General features: G+C 36.0%; 2 protein-coding genes across 2 annotated transcripts in view; one reads left to right on the top strand and one right to left on the bottom strand.

Moving 5' to 3' along the window:
* On the bottom strand, positions 1-2,428 carry LOC113229666 (transmembrane protein 183). The gene is made up of 3 exons (XM_026463338.1): positions 2,206-2,428; positions 680-1,365; positions 1-354 (listed from the first exon to the last, which is right to left on the bottom strand). The coding sequence occupies exons 1-3, from the start codon at positions 2,243-2,245 to the stop codon at positions 46-48; spliced, it is 1,035 nt and encodes a 344-aa protein (XP_026319123.1). The 5' UTR covers positions 2,246-2,428; the 3' UTR covers positions 1-45.
* A 3,402-nt stretch (positions 2,429-5,830) lies between these two features.
* The window catches only part of LOC113229709 (liprin-alpha-3), a 313,022-nt gene continuing 298,633 nt past the window's right edge, over positions 5,831-20,219 (top strand). Inside the window, exon 1 of the mRNA XM_026463393.1 lies at positions 5,831-6,332. Coding sequence (XP_026319178.1) covers positions 6,084-6,332 — 249 coding nt within the window. The 5' untranslated portion in view covers positions 5,831-6,083. The remainder of the gene's footprint in view (positions 6,333-20,219) is intronic.

Genomic DNA, 20,219 nt, shown 5'->3' with positions numbered 1-20,219 from the left:
AATAAAATATTTTTTTTAATATCACGTACATACTTTTTACAATAATTACATTTCTTCGTTTGCAAAAAAGTCCCTTTTTAACACTGGAACTTGCTCCTCATCTCCTTTATTTAGTGGTAGTGTGGTTTCAAAATAAGGGTACTTGGGGTGCCACCAATCGTAGACTAAAATATTAATGACATTGTCTATTACGACTGTGCATTCCGGGAATATATTTCGCGATACATTGTGGTGACCAGTGTTGAAGCCAAGATGTAACCTATGGTGGCGGAATCCCTGTGCAAGCTGAACACTCACGGATGACAGCGTCATACCCATAAGCGGCGGTAGTTCGTAGAAATTTTGGCAGGTTACCTGAAATATAAGATAAATATATATTTATTTATTACAGGGTGACGGGCACAGTGGTAGTGCCCCTCAGATCTTTGTGTTTGTTTTTTTTAAAGCTCTGAGTGGCACTGTATCTGTTATGGATACTTATAATATTTCCTTCCATGTGCCCTACTACCCTCTCCTTTTACAGGCCTGTATGTTCGCAGTGGGAGATCGGTATGCATATAATTTTGGCCAACATTGCGAAAATTTTTATTTTAAATTTGACACATGCTTTAACCTCTTGTATGGATAAAAGTACTGACCAGTTCAATTAAAATCTAACAAATGAAAATGAACCACATACTTGCAGTACTTGGTTATCCTCCTCCGGATTGGCATCAATCCGTCCCAGTTCTTCAATAATATTAGTCTCAATCCTGGGTAAGAGACATGGCCTCCTAAATTTGAAATATATAGACCAGTGTGCGGAACCTTTGCAGTACCACATGTTGACGCAACGTCGTTTGACCAGCAAATGCGGTCGACTATCATGTGCCGCCTGCTGCAATACCTTCTTAATGAAGACATCATAAGTATGATATAAAGCCCTTATTACTCTCTGACGTAAACCATACAATTTATAACCATTTTCTAACTTTAACTTCTCAGGTAATTTAGGGTTATTTTGGCAATACCTCTGGTATAATGTTCTCCAAAATGATTCCCGCTTTGTTATAGCATAAGTAGCTTTATTAATTCTGGCAAATGCACCAATATCATCCGGTTTTATATACCGGGATATTAGATACCACACTATTTCTGGATATACCACACCAGGGCGGTCTTCTATATTGTCTTCCATCTTGGAATGATTTCTTTTCTTTTTATATACAAAGCTTTTTGTTCCGTCAGCATTAACCTCTTCAATTATGTCAAAATCATCAACCATCTGTTCCCAGGTCAGTTCTGGGGTGACAGCCTCTGTTGGTGTTGCCTTTTTTACTCGGCCCACCGCTTTTGGAGCGTTGGCACAATCATTTATGGTAAAATCTGGAAAATGCACAACAAATTGTAACTGTTTTAGTTCAAAATACACACTCATACGACCTGCATAGGCTGAAACTCATATTTATGTAGAATGTCTAGATACTCCTGCAGATATCATTCTTTTACTTGTTATAGCCAACTAGCAAGTACCGAGTAGTCATTTAAGTAGATTAGTTCCAAGAGTACTCATATAGTGTAAACCTGACTCGCACATGGGACATGTCACCTTTAATTCTCAGGATGACAGGTGCAGTGGCAATGCCCCTTAGATCTTTGCGATTTAATAGCAGTAAAGCTCGTTGTGGACAAGTTCGTCCATTACATACTATTTCTGCCACCAACTTGTAAGTCCCGTCACTTAGTTTTTATAAAAGAAAATAAAGCTATGAGTGGCATGGCAACTGTTTTAGATTGTCACGATACCTACAACCACGACTTGTTCACCCCACTTGAAATCATTTAAAAAATTGCTACTCTCCTGCTAATCAGAAGTCATTTTTTAGACACTACATACCACCCATTAGGTTGTTAAACAATGTAATGTACGTCACGTTTATTCGAACGCAAGAGATGTAATCTTTGTGTAGAGATTGCAATGTTGTTATCAAGATTTTTTTGGTTATGCAAGAAGAAAAAACTTGATCCATACGTCCTCCTCCCGTCCTTACATCCTTAGTCAAATGTATTTTCATTCTTCTTCTTTCTATCCCTTAATATGATCTTCAGTTGCATTCATAAGCCTCCACAATCAAAACTTTTGCTTACATTATGGAAGGGATTATTGAAGTTATTTTATTTTAGGGTTTTATAGAAGAAGATAAGTTTAAGCTTAAGTTTTACTACCTGCATTTGTATTCTTTTTGAAGCCTTTTTTCTTCGGCATTTACTAAGTTTGGAAAGAACACAAGGCGACCGAAGTTCAGCATACACGGGAGATGTTTAACAAACAGTTTCTAGCATTTTAAAAATCAAAAGCGATACTTGTGTCTATTGTTTTACTTTGGCGATATTTGTATATTGTATAATAGTTATGATTTCCAGCAAAAACGAATGTACTATTGTAATTTTATGTTATCTCGGCTAAGTACACAACAAACACACATACACACACGCACAACTGCTTGCTCTGCTCACTACACTTTTTTTTATTTACAGTGCTGCCAGATAACTATGTAAATTTTCCCCAGAAAATTTTGAATTCCCTCGAAAACACTATCCAGCATAATTTTTATACTTAAATCATTGAGTAACCTACAAATAAAAAATTAATAAATTTATAAAATATACATTATAGCTGAGTCGGCGAAGAGGGGTGCGCGCGCAGAATGACAAATTGAGACGCCAAATTGTAAAAGTGGTATATTTTGATGACTTTCGTAAACAACAAAAATAAATAACGCAAACAATACTAAGCACTGAAACTGAAAACTGTATCGTAAGTGCGTGAGAGCGCAGAGATTACTGCCGAAATTACAGGGCAGTGTTATGAGGACTAAAACGTCTCAGTAGCTAGTAGAAAGCGTTGATCGTACAAAATTACATGGGTTCCTTTATATTATTGAAGTGAACAAAGCGATAGTGTTTCAGATTTAGAGCATATAGGACGGAAGGCGCTATTAGTTATTTCTCGAACAAAACTTTCTGCCACTTTTTGAGGGGCGGGGGGGTAGTACTGCAAGAGGCTTGTACCTTGACAGAGGGGATTGCCTATCGATGACGCCTCCAGTCCTATATGCTCTAAGGTTTCAGAGTACAACTAATGTCATGTAGCGGTTCGCGATGGTACTAAATGAAATAGTACTCATATTGTATGTGTTAGTTTTTACAATAATGCATTTTATTCAGCCAAAGCTTCTTCGTATTTATACATTATTAGCTTGAATTAAGTACATTTTTCCGAATAAAATTTGTTTAACTTTCGTGATGTCGAAATGAAGTAAATACACCCTATATGAAAACAATAATAAATTCTAAGAATTGCACTAATTCAACAATTCCTTTAGCGTAATCTTAAAAGTTCACATGTCATTTAATCCAATAGGAACTGTTTGTATTCACGTATATAAGGGACAATTTTAGCGATCTTTCACTGCTTTTCGGAATTTGTACTAAAAATAGAGTGAGATGCACGATTGAACGTTGTCACCTCTTGTAAGATTTTAATACATGATTCTCAACGACATGCTGTTGTGTTTAGAGTATTTTTACGTAAATTTGACAAAGAAAATAAAAAGTTCATTCATAAAACACAAAAAAATTATTCATAAAGGAATCTGAATATAACATTTTTATTGATATGACTATAATTATCTTTCATGGGGATCTTTCGTTTCGTAGCCTTTATAGACCGAAACGGTTCCTATTCTTTCTCAAATTCTAGATCTCATCAGATTATTGAACTAAACAATGTAAAAAAGTTAATAGACCGAACTAGTTCAGTTGACCGATTGAATTAGATAGGATCACTTTTTCTAATTACCGAGCAGGTATAAGTATATGTAATGTTGCACTTTTGATATTTAATTAAGCTAGTGAGTCAGTCAGTTCACTCACTTCGTTATTTTGCAATAGACGGTTTTTAATTCTTCCCCTCTCGAAAATCCCAAAGGAGATATGTTCTTAAAATTCTCCCGGAGTTAAAAAAATACCCCCGAATTTTCAGAGAATTTCCTCTTAGTTGGTATTACTCGGCTCTTGACATTTTGTAAAATACATTTTTTTTGCTTATTTCATGACCTTGGATTCATACAAGTTATATTACCAAAAATTAAGCACCATTAACATTTTATTAAGTTTTTATAAAATTTTATTAAATAGGAGGTAGTTTCAGGCTGTACTGTTAATTAGAGGCAGGCATTATCATATTTTTTTTTAATTTGAAAATGTTGGCGTCAGTTGATTAAAATGATCGACCTTTTCGATTCGTCATGAATTGTTTGCTTGGCAGACCTATTTCACTGTTGCTGGTACACATGATAGAAAATATAGAAATGGGAAAGAGCACTAGATATTTACAATAATTAAAGTAAGTAATCAAGGCACTTAGAGCGCCATTTGGCATTTTAGATTTCCAAGAATTTTCAAACGAGCTTCATAAACGTCAGTAGGAATGTTTTAACAACGCCCTCTACCGGTATTACCGTAGTAAGAAACAATTATCAAAGATTATTAGAGACAGAAGGCAAACTGTCAACATTGCAGGTTCAAGGATCAACGATAGGTATAATAAGAAGAGAGGGGCTGCAATAGATGGACCTTACAATCTTACAAATAAAAAAGAAACAGTTTTAGCAAAGAGTTATAAAATGAAATACGAAATTGTATTCGTTGCACTGCTAATACACTTAGGTAACAATTATTTCTTAATCGTTATAAGTACACAATTACCCATTCAATAGGATTTTTTCGACAAGGATGACAGTGGCTTGTGAATCTTTAGTAGTTTGGAGAATGTTCTCTTCAAAATTGTCACTCATGGATATTTTGTAGTTGTAGTTTTCCTTTTCACATATCTGATATATTATAATTCTATCCAATCGTTGTTCATTGTATGTATAGCATTTTACATATGTAACATACATACGAAGTATTGAATGTGTCACATATAGGATTCACACATAGTAAGTTATTTTTGTTTTCCGAAATTTCCCATTAAATTATTGTTCCTGTTTTGTACATTTTTTTTTAATGTTTAACATTTATTTTGTTTTGGCTTAGTAAGCACTAGAAAGTAAATAATAAATGAAAATAATAGTAAATGTGTGTTTCAATATTCTTCTAAGCACATGATAGACTCAAGACGTATATACCAACGAAAAGTTTCGAAAGCAAGTCATTTTGTCTTATATGTTAATTCATATTTTATTATATAAAAAGTTGTTATAATAAGGTCAATTTCTTTACATCATAATTATATAGAATCAAAACAATTACGAATCATTATAGCTATAATAAATTATGAGGTGATCAAATTTAGGTAAGAAGCTTTATAATTTTGTTCTGTCCTCTTGTCCGTGCGTATGTTCATTAGTTGGTAAAGTATACCTATTTCTTTAGTATAAGCTGCAACTTTTCGAAGTTGCATTGCAATTAAACGAACAAAAATGTAGAATATTACCTTTTCGACAATATTTTAATTAGTCCTAACGCACTTACGACATTGAAATATTAATTGAAATTTCAATACGAAATCTACAAAAATACTATAAATTGCTTAAAGTTAGGATAAATTGTGGCCAAGCCGAATCACATAACGATTACGGAACCCTGTCGTAAGCGTGTCCGTTGCACACTCATTTCTGTTTTAATTTTCACTGACACTTCATTGACTTGACCATTAGCCTTGATAGGCAAATAAACCCTCACCCCCTCCGTCAACACACTAGACTTGTAAAGTCCTGTCTTTAATGGACGATCTTATCTACTCTATGTTGAAATTGACGTTCCAATCCAAGATGGCAGACATGCCGCTTGAGCCATGATAGTATGGAATCGTAGGAGTAAAATTTTTAGGTGTGTCTTTCTAAATATCGAACTAGAATGTCTCCCAAATCCCTGACTAGCATCTCAAGTGAGTGTACAGACAATGTGAAGCAACGCTTACGCGTGCCGTTCGCTAGATTTAGGTAACACTTGTGCCGGGACATATGTAATAAAAACTGTGATCGAATTTGTGTTGTTCGGAGTGTCGTGTACGTTTTCTGGTTTGATGGTAAATTAAAATGTGGAATATGATGTGCGACGTAATGCCCACTATATCGGAAGACAGTATCAGCCAACGGAGTTCGCAATTTAGTGGCGAAGATGCCAACTTCGAACAGCTCATGGTGTCTATGCTCGACGAGCGAGATAAGCTGGTAGAGAGCCTGCGGGAGACGCAGGAGCGGCTAGGAGACTCGGAACTGCGGCTCAAGGAAGTAGAAAAAGAACGCGACTCGCTGCACCGTCAGATCGCCGCCAACTTGCCACAGGTCAGTGACACTCTCGTTTTTCTTCTTTTTTGTGACACATTGCTCTCTATTTATGTAAACTGGTGTTTCCTCTGGGTACGTGACCTAATTGATATGATTTTATGTTTGTTTCTTTTAATTTCAACGAACAAAAATTACTTCAATGGTGACATCTAAAATTAGAACCTATTGCATAGAAAACTACTAGAGTAATTTTTGAGATAACTATATCATGAAATATTAAAGTAATGGCAGATATTTCACAGAAATGCTATATGAATATGTATATTTTTTGCATGTCCTGTTTTGAGTCCTGCACCCTCCTTCCATCCACCATCCTTGTTCAAGATCAGAAGTCCAAAAACGAGTTTCCATATAAACCAACCTCAAGGAATTGTTACAAGGCTTCTTAAAATCAACAAATTCGATGACTAGAAAATGACAGGTGACAATTTTGAAGAGAACATTCTCCAAACTACTGAAGATTCACAAGTAAAGCAAACAAGTTCTTTTTTAGATGTTACAATGTAATGTAACATAATTCACTGAGAACACTGTTTCTGCCATCATTGGTTCTTTTAAATGGACAAATACACTGGGAATTAAGCTACTTTTTAAGATCCAAATTGTGTATATTTGTAGGGTCATGTTTATATTTGACAATGTAGTTTCATTTTCATTTTTTGAACTCAATTTTATTAAATTCTGTAAGGGTAAATGATTTTGAACACATTAGCATCTGCAATACAAATTTCCGAATCCACCTTAAGAAATATGAATAAAGTTTTCATACCATATTATGACTTGTTGTATGTTACACATGAATGAATAAATGAATCAATCAAGTTATTGAAAAGAAAAAACAACTAAGGAATGCAAAAGAGTCAAAGAATGCATCTTGTGGTTCAAAGATTGTATCAAATAACTGTAACAAAGTCTGAAACAAAGAGGCATTATACATTTTTTTGTTTATTTGATGTGCAAACAGAGACCTTGTCTGTTACTTTTTGTACTACTTTGTTGTTTACAGCTAAAACATCTGGTGAAGGAGATATATAAAATGGCATTTCAGTTTATGGCTAAAATTCTTATCACCGTAGCTATTTGATAACTAGTTTCACTCTATCCAGCCAAACTGGCATATAAACATTGCGAGCTTATTGTTTATTTACAAACACGCACTAAATGATGATTACCAGAAAACTAAACTCAAAAACTATGTCGTTTAGTTTAATATAAATGTCCAATTGTTATGCAAAAAAAACCTTTGATTTAGAGATTGTATAAATCAGTCTATGCATCAAGCACTGTGGTAGTGATTTGAGTCGATGCTTATTGTACCTGTAATTTTAATGAATTGCGTTTCTTTTTATAATATCAAGTGACGGAATGAACAAGTCGTGTGTCTGATGGTAAGCCATACACCAAAATAGTTACAATGCCACTCAGAGCTTTAAATCGCAAAGATCTGAGGGGCACTGCCACTGCGCCTGTCACCCTGACACATAAGTTGATAAGTCCAGTGTGCTTGTAATTCCACCAACACCCTTCAAAACTGGAACACGGAAAAGCTGACATTACTGCTTGGTGGCAGAAATAGATAAGGTGGCAGTACTGCCCTTGATGAACTCTTTCACATGGAGCTCTACTGCTACTAAGTCAGTCTGTAGAGATTTCAAATAACATTAGTTGTTGTTTAACAAACAGCATGTCATACTTAAGTTGATTGTTTGCTTTTAAACATTATTCAAGTCAGAATAAAACATGAATATCAATAAAAAAGCTATAACCAACACAAATATAATTGTTTGTTATCCACATCGATACCTCCCACATAAATTGTTGTAAACTGAATAGCATCTTTTGTTTTTAAAGTTAAATATGTATGTTTAATGTATATTACAGAATTTATGTTTATTACTTTTAAACATCAAAAACAGAGAAAACAATTTCTTGTTTGTTTGCTTTTGAACATGGAACCTAACAATACCTCCAATGAATATTAAGCCAAGTTAATTTTTTGGTTATTTTTTGTTATTTTTGTATATATTTATTATACTCTACCATATTTATTTATTGATATCATGCTTCCTGAATTTTGTAAAAAAAATAAAGAAAAAACAGAACAGGTCCAAAAATTATGTTAGCGTAGTGTTCAATGGAGGTATCAACATAAAAAGGATATATATTTATATATTTATCAGGTAAAAAGTAAAAAATACTATTTTGTGTCTTACAGCAACTTACATTGGAGGTGTCGATATATTTTTCACCTATTATTACCAATCGCTTGAAAAGTCTTGTATACAATAATATGTGCAGTTTTTCAATAAAAAATTACTCTAAGTGACTTGACCACCATTACGTTGCAGTTACCTTGGCTTTACTCGGAACGTGTTTGGCTGTTCATCACAACGAGTGATCTATTGTGTCGAGTTCTTAGGTTTTCGCTATTGTTACACATAGAAAAAAAAACTATTTTTCTGGATTTAAATCACGTATATTTGTTTTTTAAACAAACCCCAGGTCCTTGCAAAAGAAGTCCGTTATTTACCCAGGATTCTGCGAGAGGCCATTGAAATTAAAAACATCCTAATTTCAACAGAGAAGATTTTAAAGCTCTGAGTGGCACTGCAACTGTTATGGATAGGCGTGTAGGTTACCAGCAAGTGCACGACTTGCTCGCCCCGTCACTTGGTATATTAAAAAAAAAATTAAACTGCTTCATTTGGCCATTTGTAATAAATAAATTGTAAGAATTAAAAAAAATTGGAAATGAAAATACTTTTTCGGGTCTAAATCGCGAATAATTTATTTCTTCCAGTGATATTTTTCCAAATGAACCCAAGTTTAGGGCTCTCTTTACAGGTCCCATGGTCACGGTTGACTGTGACAATTAGCCGTTACGCGATTTAAATCCGAAACAATAGTTTCATTTCCGATGTATAGCAATCTCGAAAACCTAAGAACTCGATTAAAAAATAATTGAAAATTAAAAAAGAACCATTATCGTGCTATATGTAAACATAGTGTTGTGACGTTTTCTGATGCCGGCGGATGTATGGCTGACGGATTGACGGACGCAGGCTGACAGATGTTGGGTTTGTGTTCTTTTGTTTAGCTGATTATGTTGACGCTCTACTTTTCACATCGATGAATATGAATATGATAAATAGCCATGTATACTATTTCTGTTATTGTAGCAGGCTGTCATTAAATAGTAAGCTGTTATAATACACCAGACGATGCATTACAACTCCTTGTGAACGAGTTTGCTCAGGGAAGAACTGCCGCCTTACAATGCTGACATATTACCATTCCGGTTTTGAAGAGTAAGGAAGGGTACTGTTGAAATTGCACATCCTTGAGATTTTTCAAAAAATTGTTAACATATGTTTCTGAGTGACGGACGCAGTGGCAGCGCCCCTCAGATCTTTTGCGATTTAAAGCTTTGAGTGGCACTGCTTCTGCTATGGACAGGCGTGTCGCCTACCACCAGATGCACGACTCGTTCGTCCCGTGTTTTGGTACAAAAAAAGACTATATTTCACTAGTGGCTTTGTGGGCACAGATTATTTATATATATAAAAAAATTGTTTGTTAGTGTGCTTGTTTAAACTTAAAAATATGATGCACCACACTCATTGACTTACAATTATATGGACGTCGGGTCCGCGCTAAAAAGTGTCCGAACTTATAGGGCGTTAAAATCGTATACAGAGCGTCATTCATGCTCTAGTCTTCGTTTGTTCGACTGACAGCGAAGCAAGCAAAATTAGACAGTACTGCGATGACATTACAATTAAATTCAACGTTTTAGCTTTTTCATATTCTTTGACATGTCACGTTTAAATAGGTTGTATTGGGACATTTTTTTCGTGGTTTTTATATTAGACCCGTCGTCCATTTATTTGTAAGTCAATGACCACACTGATCACATTTTATACTGACCACACCAGTATGAAATATTTGAAATATTATAAATTTTATTTCTTCTTCCACTGCCATGCTAATGAATACAAAGGCGTTCCTTTCAACGAGTTGAGCGATCTCATACTTAGCTAGTGGGTCAAGGAAATCATAAATTGCATATATGTGGTCAGTCATTGGAACCGCTAGCTTGTTACCTGTCTTAAGAATTTGTTCTTTATTTGTAAATTATTATAATTATAAAACTTAAGTGGCACTGCAACTGTTATAGGTTGGCGTGTCGCTTACCACCAGGCGCACGACTTGTTCGTCTCGTCATTATAAAAATAATAATGGTGGTGCATTCACGGTGTGCAAACTGCAGTGCACTGCGCCCGTCACACTGAGACAAGTAGACTTATATCTCAATAAGTAGATTAATGCAATGTGTTTGTAAGTTCACCGGCATTCTTACTTACCCTTCGAGGGATAGATATGGTGGCAGTACTTTCCTGGACAAACTTTTTGGCAAAGAACTCTACTGCTCTTAAAGGTTACCCAAAGTAAATTGGAAACACGCAATGCGTACTTTCTTTCCAACGATTCCGTTTAATATACAAATATCCAAACATAAGTTTTGCAATCTCGAGCTAACTTTCTTTAAATGTTGTAACCATATTCACGCTAAATGTAAAATTTTCACAAAGGATTTAAGTACGGTGGTAGTCGCTTATTGGAAGAACAGTTGCTTCTCAATCGAGAGGACGACAATTCGAATCTCTATTTGTTCAAGTTGCACTTTATGCAGTAGCCTCAGTTACCAAAACATCGAGGGTTGTAGAGAACCGTGTAACTATACTCTCGGAGATAGAAGTAAAGTGGTCCTACGCTCGATTCTAGGCCACTCAGACATCGAGGGAAAATGTAACGAGCTGGCAAAGACTGGTGCTAAGGAGGCCTTTATTGGTTCCAAACCCTTTGTAGATATAGCATACAACAGCCTGGCAAAGCTCACTGTGCTGGGGGTTACTGCCAAATAAGCAATACTTGACCAAATGAAAAGACGCATGATGCGAATGAATCTTTATACTTGACACTTGTCTTTTAATTTTATCGAATATTACTTATTTGTCAGTAATTGTTTCGGAAGGATGTCGGACGGAAATCGAGAGTAGACCCCCAGAACCAGAGCACACCCCCAGAACCAGAGCACACACGTGTTCTGAGACGTCTTGCTTCACACCAAGAGTCTTGAGCATTCAAAAATCCTGATTACTGCCTACCGTGTGCAGTGTGGTCGAGTGCCTTGCCGGGTCAATGTAGAAAACTGACTACTATACTGTCTGGGTGTTTGTGGTGCCGTCGTTGTTTGCGATTTCCATAACACAAGTTCTTTAGTTGCTTTGGGATCGGAACAATGTACTCGTATGTTATTAAATAAATGTCTTATTTTTAATTTTACAAAGAAAACATTCCAATTTACGCTACATTATGTTTTAGGTTATAATAATTTCTACTATTAATTAATAATAAATTGAAGTTAATAAAAATTCATTCAATAAAATAATTTGTAAAACTGGAATCTTTTCTTTGTAAAATTAAAAATAAGGTATTTAATTAATAACTATTGTAACTATAGTGAAAAAAATAGAGTGGTTTGCATTAATATTAGACATAACTGGTTGAAAACTGTACCACCTCATTCACCCGTAACCATGGGACCTGTAAAGGGCCCGAAACGTCGGTTTGTTTGAAAAAACAAATATACGCGATTTAAATCCGGAAAAATAGTTTCATTTCCTAAATGTATGTCTATTATTTATCTATTAGATATCTATATATTTACTGTAAAGAAGTTCGTACCTGGGCAGAAATGACATCAGGAGGCTTGAACAAAGCCTTATATAAGTTGACAATCTCCCATGGTAATTTCACTAGCACCCTTAACTTTGAAAACCAGAACACAGCAGTGCTCACATACTGCTTGGCAGCAGAAATAGGTAAGGTGGCAGTACTTCCCTAGACGAATACTTTCGCAAGGAGGTCTACTGCTCAGCAATCTGCACGTTGAAGAAGGTTCACAAACGTCATTGGGCCCAGAGTGGCGGAATATGGTCTAAACCGGTGACCATGATGATGTTATATACAAACTTATAGAAACAATAAGTAGCAAACTTTGTAATTGCATTTCTCTAATAAAACATATATCGGTTAACAATTACTTAGTTACATAATACATGGATAATTACTCAATTAAACACATACTGTTGACATAACATGCGCTTATAAAGGTCAATATCAATTGATAGCACTGAACTAGTTTCAATAACAATGGATATCTTGCATCGTGAGAATCTTTTAATGTACTTAATGTAGGTTAATGTACGTAAATGTTGTTTTCGTTTAGCATCTCGACTCTACATTTACATTAATAGAATCAGTTTTTATAAAAATGAAAGTTTGTTTGTATATTTGTCTCGTATGTGTTCAGTTATTAATTTATCCGATTGTGATAAAACTCATGTGATTCTGAAGTATTTGAACCATTTATGTTCATCTGTCGAGTACATAGTCTTACTTCTGTACATCTAATAAGATTGAAAACGGCGTTGTGCGTTTCTTGTCGGCGGTCTGATCGGAAGCAACAAGCGCTACGTCTTTCTTTTTAAATTTGTAGTGATGACTCCTTTATTAGACACGAATTTCATCGCACTAACCCCACACGGTCGCCGAGCGGAATCCAAGTTGCCACCGCGCAGCGATCGCGTGCCAAACATGGCAAAATACGCTCTATTTATTTAGCTTTTACGTTTTATTTTAAATGAGCGTCCCGGGCAGCCGCGGCGGCGGCCGCGCAGCTTCCGCGCGGTTGTATTATTCAGAGGATTTTAAATGTTGTTGCCTAGTAAATAGAATTCAGATTGGCCATTAATGTACTTGAAGGCGTGGTAACTTAGCGGTCGCCGCGCAGCGGCCGCGCGAAAATTTTCCTCTTGTAACTGGGCGCTAAATGTGTCTACAACCGAAACGACGGTTCTTTTGTAGATGCATTCCCCCACTTAGTGACGTGATAATGCTGGGATCGAAATTCCTGGTAGGAACAATTTGGAAAACGCCCTTTCGTTTCGTTACTCTAGTGTTCATAGTGCAAGGATTGCCCTAGTAGAGACCAGTTTCCACGTATAAAAAGAATCGGTAAATTAGTACGTACCTTTTTTAAGATAACTAAATGACGGGACGATCAAGTCGAACGCCTGGTAGTAAGCAATATACACCTATATACCTACCCATAAGGCTGCTAACAGATTGACTGCAGTTTGCAGTTAATGCGTTAAGCCGTTCCAACTTCATGCAGTCTTGGCCTCGGCTGCATGAAGTTGAGTACTCCCTCATTAACTAACATGCAGTCACATGACCGCTTGGCGATAGAAATAGGTAATGTGACAGTACTTCACTTCTCGAAATCTTTTACAATGGAGCTCTACTGATACTGAATGAAACTACCTGTACTCTATAGTAATGTGCATATAGGTTTATAGAAATGTATTTTTATTATCCCGGAAATGGTGAGATGCGGGGACAACCTTTTTAGCCGCAAGATGAATGATATTATGTACACAAACATAAATATGCATGCGAAAAAGGGACAAGTTCAGAACAATGAACTTGAAGTGGGTCTGTCGGCTTCGCTGTTAAATTAATTGTAATCAAAGCGGGTGCCAACTTCAATTAAAATTCCTTCGAAAACATAATAGTAACAAATCTATTTATACAGTAGTGCCACACCAATTAATTTGTGTTTGATTTTTGAAAATCCTACAAATAACGGAAATTTAAAAAAAATGGAATTAAAATCAGGCATAGGAAATGAAACTATTTTTCCGGATTTAAATCGCGTATATCTACGCGAGGCGGGCCCGAAACGTCGGTTTGTTTGAAAAAAACAAATATATGCGATTCAAATCCGGAAAAATAGTTTCATTTCCTATGTGTAACAATCGCGAAAACCCAAGAACTCGCTAAAATTAGGTAGTTAAGCATCTATGTAAGCATCTGATCTGATGTTGACTATTTTGATTTTGTAGCTTGAGAAAATGTACACATTACACATAAGGCGTTCGGCATTGGAGTGAAAGTCCGTGCCTGCAGATTGTAACTTGAGATGATTAGGCATTATATAGGCACGCTCTATCGTCGACCTTATCGTCACTTTCCAGGTGAGAGTTCAAATGTGCACTTAGTTTATCCATAAAAAAGGACAGTCTTATTAGCTTTAAATCCCTCAGGGGATTCGAATACACTCGGTCTATAAATGAGACCGTTTTCTTGCGCCATACCGCTTCAATGCCGATTATGCGAGTCTCAACAAACATTGTCGACGCACTACAAAAAAGCGGCAGTCGCAACAACACCCTGAAGGCGTTACCATGTTATATAGTGGACGCGAAGCAAATATTTTGTGTATATCCGACCCACACACTCGATGAGTACAGAAATACGTTCTACCGCGTGTACGGATCTCCTATGGATTTTAAAGTAAATGGACTTGCTCTTGACCACTACCTAGCTCTGGAGCAAAGATAAAGTCTAAGATGGAACAAGATCGCATAGAAGATGCCTATTCAGTCGCACCTTAAAGATTATCGGGTTGTTTGTGCTCGGAAACAGGCAGGGAGGAAATTCCATTCCTAAGCTGTGCGGATAAAAAAAGATTACGAAAAGCGCTTAGTACGCCTGAAGGGATTTAGGTAGGAATGATGTTCCGGCGTACGTCTGGATGTCCAATGGTAAAAGAAGGCGGGCGGAATGAGTTGGTGGAGGTCATGGGCACTGACAAAGAGGCAATTTTGTGCTGGTGGGCTAAATTATAAAGTATAAATTGGAGGTTGTTGTAGCCAATAAGTCTCCTGGCTGTGCGTTTAACTGAGTCAAGACTCTAGTACCTAGCTAGATATATCATTGAGGAGAGGGTTTAGTTCGTAGTCCGCCATGCAGACGTAATACGGAATTTCACGTCTTCCAAGAGCTGTGAGCCGTTTTCGCCATGCATGTTCATCACGATATTTTCTTTCATTGTTACCAAAAGATATTGCTGCTAAACAATTTTGCTAATTATGTAACTAAGAACTAACTGCCTCCATTGAACAACTGGTCCCGGGTTCGATTCCCGGGCCGGAGAAATATTTGTATATCTTACATTTATTTCTCTCGTGAGCTTGGATGTAATTTGAAGTTGTCTATGCGTGTGTCCATGGCACCCGCGACACCGGGTTTCCCTAGTGCTATGAGTGTTTGCGTGAAAAAAAAAGAAACTTAGTTTATGTTTTTCAGAAGCTCTTTTTCAAGATGTCTCAAATAACCATTCTCCTACTGGGCTACCGCTGCTCGATCGTCTATCATCTAGTGCAGAGTTTCCCAAGTTGCTTTGCCTTGTATCAATTTTGACTGTTTTGCATAGACCCACTGTCTTTCTAATCTTTTTTTTTACAAACTTATCAACAATGTTTTGGACAGAGCTAAATAGTCTTGTCTCCATTGAAGAGATATGAATAAAATATTTTACGAAAATACGTTCAAATATCTACCTGAAATCAATGATCTTGTCCTAAAATATATTCAAAAATGAAAATCTCTTAAACTTAGTATTTAAAAAGATATAAAAAAATGTACAAGATGTGGCTTGATAGTAAAACTAATATTATTAAAATATATATATAAAAAAACGATGTTTTGTTTTATACATTTATTTAACCGAGTATATTGTTGAGAAAGTAGTTAAAAGTTGGTACTGTCTCTGTAATGTGAATTCTTCCATTTCGGGCCAACGCAAACTAGCAAACGGGAAAGCTGAGGACATTAAATTTTGTCAATGTACAATGTATGTTATCATACCCTTTTGCATATCCGAAATGTCTATCCTAAGGTTGCCTGGAAGAAATTGCTACATAGCAATAAGGCCGCCTGTTGCACATTGACTTACTACTACTATTATACTTAAGCTTTTGTATTGTATTTTAATTGTAATTTTATGTGCAATAAAGAATATTTCATTCATTCATTCATTCATTCATTCATTCATTCATTCAATGTATGCTACAGTAATTGAAACAAGGTATAACTTTCAATGCTCTGTGACCGACCTTGGACTATCGCAGTGCATTTCTCTCTGTGTCTCAGAGCATTGAAATTTGTACCGTATTTCAATTGTAATGGCGTAAAATATACATTGTTCAATTTAATACGTAATTTAACTTTTATAGATTTCTTACAGATGGCGCTACGACAAAACAGTCGTTAAAAACCAGAAACAAACAGTGGTGACTTTAGCAGTGATGCCAACGCAATGCAGTCGTTAATCGTCTGTACTTCGTTTCAATGGACCTGACCATAGACGGTTTAGTGATGGCCAAATGTAATGCCAACTACAAATCGATTACTTAATTGAATGAATCGATTTGTTTAATTGAGTCACACTAGCGGTTTTACTTACTTAACCTATAAAGCATATTTAAAATTTCCGAAATCTTAATTTTAAATCCTTCTTCAAATCTTTACCGATTACAAAAACTTTAATTGAATGAACGGAATGTTTTTTTCGTACAGCACTGCAACCATAGACAAGTCATAGAAGTATAGATAAAAAATAACCTCACTTTTGAACTACCATTTTTAAAATACGCTTTTACGATGCTGTTCAAATGAATATTCTTGGAAAAAGTGATGATATATCAAGTCGAAATCTTCGAAATATACATGAAAGTGTTACTTATTCGATTTATTGAGTGATTGCTTTAGAATTTTAACCAAACAGGTTTGTTTACTTCTTGTTGAAAACGAATTGGAACAGACTATACCTTCACACAAGCGCGCGATTTTAAACGATAGAACGTGACTGCATCGATGCAATGGCTTACAAACCACAAGTGTTGCATCGCGTTTGTTGCTGAAAGCCTCCGTTAAAGCTTTGTAATATAGTGTTTTTTTTTTCTAGTCATCGACCCTGTCCACATAAACTTGTATATCAGCAATGAGATATATCTTTACAGATTCACCTTTATTTGCAGAGGGATGACTAACAGTTTCACCGCAATGATTTATGTTCCCCGCCAGCAATTAGCAGTGTCCCTTTCACCAATTGCGTTCTATGGGAATATGGTTTAATATTTACATTTAGAAGGCTTTTGGTTACAATTTCAAATCTACGACTGTTTACTTAGGAACATTTATCTCTATGTATAAGAAGTCTACGACGATGATAGCATTGAAATTCCGTTGATAATATAGAACAAGTCTCACCTTCAGTAATAATGACGCATTTCGATGTGTAACATTTTTATTAAAACTGTCACTCACTTTTTTTCTGAGTGTTCGAGTTTTGTATTAATAATTATAACAAACTAGTGGAGTAATTTGACAAAAAATATTTGAATAGCAATTCAATAAAAATTTGAAATACAGTGAATAGCGACACATCTCGCCAGGACTGGTAGCTGTAAAGGTACTAACTGGGTGATAAATCTTTCATAGATTTCTCATAGATGGCGCTACGACTAAAAAGTCATTGAAAAACTAAATACAAAGACACTACGCAAGCACAGAGAAATTCGTGAGGTCCGCTATTTCGTTCCGTGGCTTAGTTGGTAAAGCGTCTGGCACGGTAAACTAGAAGACGTCGGTTCGAATCCGCCTGGATCGAAGGAATTTTTTTCTGAGTGTTCGATGTTTGTTTTTTGTTTTTTTTTTTATAAAATCTAGTGACAGGACGGACAAGTCGCACGCCTGTCCTGCCTTAACCGGAACCGGAACACAATAATGCTGATATTACTGCTTCTAATTATAACTTATATTTGTTTCTCTTTGTTTTTAAAATAAACGAACTTTTCGATACCTCCAATAAACACTACGCCGATTTAAATTTTTGGTCGTTTTCTCTTATTTTTGTAAACAGCCATTACTATTTAGACGTTATTGGACGTTGGTTTGAATCCAGCCGTATCGAAGAATTTTTAAAAAATCTTTGCATTAATAATTATAACAAAGTAGTGGAGTAAATTCACAAAAATAATTAAATGTCATTGTGGACAAACATCGTAACATTCAATAAACTTAAAAAATACACATAATACTTTTTAAAAACTAGTTTGATACCTAGTTTCCGAAATTTAAATTTCGAATTTAGTAACTTCATTGTTAAGGGCACGAAGTAATCTCGTCTAATCGACGTCACGTTGATATCTGTGCATTTGATAAAAACCAACTTTATTTCAATGACTATAAGGTCTTACGTTATAAGAATCGGATATGGAATGCGAGTGACGAAAGTCAGGGGCAAGATTAGGGCTGTAATATCCGTGTCTATTCTCGTTGTAAACCTAAAAGAAGCACCCGTAAACATTCTGATCGCTACGATGCTATCTTTAACCCTACATTGATGTTAGAAGTTTATAGAAACCTTACTAGATAATTGTATATGAAAACGAAGAAGACTGACTTACCGTGTGCAGATAACTTGTTCGTTGAATCCAGATATTATTTCATAACTGTATATTACTTATATTTGAACGTTGTATAATACAATTTTTTTATAATAATTTTATACACATGTAATCGTTATATATAGCTTGTAGTTTCTTATGCTTGCGCTTGCATAGGATATATCGTCCTTTTTCCGACAACTGAGGTAACTGGCACTAGGCAACTTTCACATATTTTCAGTTTAGCATTAAATATTTTGAGCTGCACCTCGTGACAATCTCGTTTTAAGGTGCCTCATTGCTTTGCTCACCGGATTGCTCGATTCTTGACAATCGTTATTGGCGCTCGATGTACCGTGTTTTCATGATCAATAAGGTCTGTCAGCTAACAGATTTGCTTGATTTTATCTATTGTTACCATTGACTTACAATTATATGGACGTCGGGTCCGCGCTAAAAATTGTCCGAACTTATAGGGCGTTAAAATCGTATACAGAGCGTCATTCACGCTCTAGTCTTCGTTTGTTCGACTGACAGCGACGCAAGCAAAATTAGACAGTACTGCGATGACATTACAATTTAAATTCAACGTTTTAGCTTTTTCATATTCCTTGACAAGTCACTACGTTTAAATAGGTTGACTTGGGACATTTTTACGTGGTTTTTGTATTAGACCCGTCGTCCATTTATTTGGAAGTCAATGATTGTTACTGTCACTTGTTAGCGATCCATAAATATTAGGGTTAAAATCGAACAAATTTGTAGATATTGTCCTCATTTAAATCCCACAGTGTCAATCGACGCAAAATATGTTGTCCATCATTAGCGAGAGTTATACGATTAACACACTGCATCGCGTCTCGCGACGGAGCGCGCAACTGCGTTTCTTAACGTTGTACTAGAGTACGTCAGTTTGTATGGAAAACACGCGTCGAACACACGCCGAGGAGCGCGGCGAACCGCAGGGTATGGCACACTGCGCTCCGCACTACCGCGCAGGTTTTTAATCAATTTGTGTCTATTCCAGTAATTGTCGTTCCGATTTTCCCTAGCAAATAATCAAAGAATTCAGTTGACATACGTGTGTACTACTTGAAAAATTAATCTTCATATTTTTTTAAATCTTTGTAACGAAGTTGAATGTTATCTTCGGGGTCTTTTTATTTGAATAAACAAAAACCAATTAGACAGTATAACTGCAGCGTCTTGAGTGAGTTCTGTATTATTAACCATTCTTGTCAAAGAAGGATCTCAGCTATATGTACAATCATTACGGCGATCAACTACGAAGCGAGTACTTTAAGTGGCGCGGGGCCGCTAAACCGCTGCCCCCGCGCAGATTAAACCGCACGTTGACGCAGATCTGCTTCTGCGCCATCGCGCGCGTGATTTCGCGTCACGCGCACCGCCGCGGGGAGCGGTGCAGTGTGTTAATCGCCTTATCGCTACTAAATATTCATAAAAGTCATAAGTAAATTGAGAATCAACTGTCTCCTAGTAGGTTACCACCACTATATAATATTGT

Source organism: Hyposmocoma kahamanoa, unplaced genomic scaffold (genome assembly GCF_003589595.1).
Source record: "Hyposmocoma kahamanoa isolate Upper Pololo Valley unplaced genomic scaffold, ASM358959v1 62, whole genome shotgun sequence".
Taxonomy (NCBI): domain Eukaryota; kingdom Metazoa; phylum Arthropoda; class Insecta; order Lepidoptera; family Cosmopterigidae; genus Hyposmocoma; species Hyposmocoma kahamanoa.
This window is presented reverse-complemented; position numbering and strand designations above follow the sequence as displayed.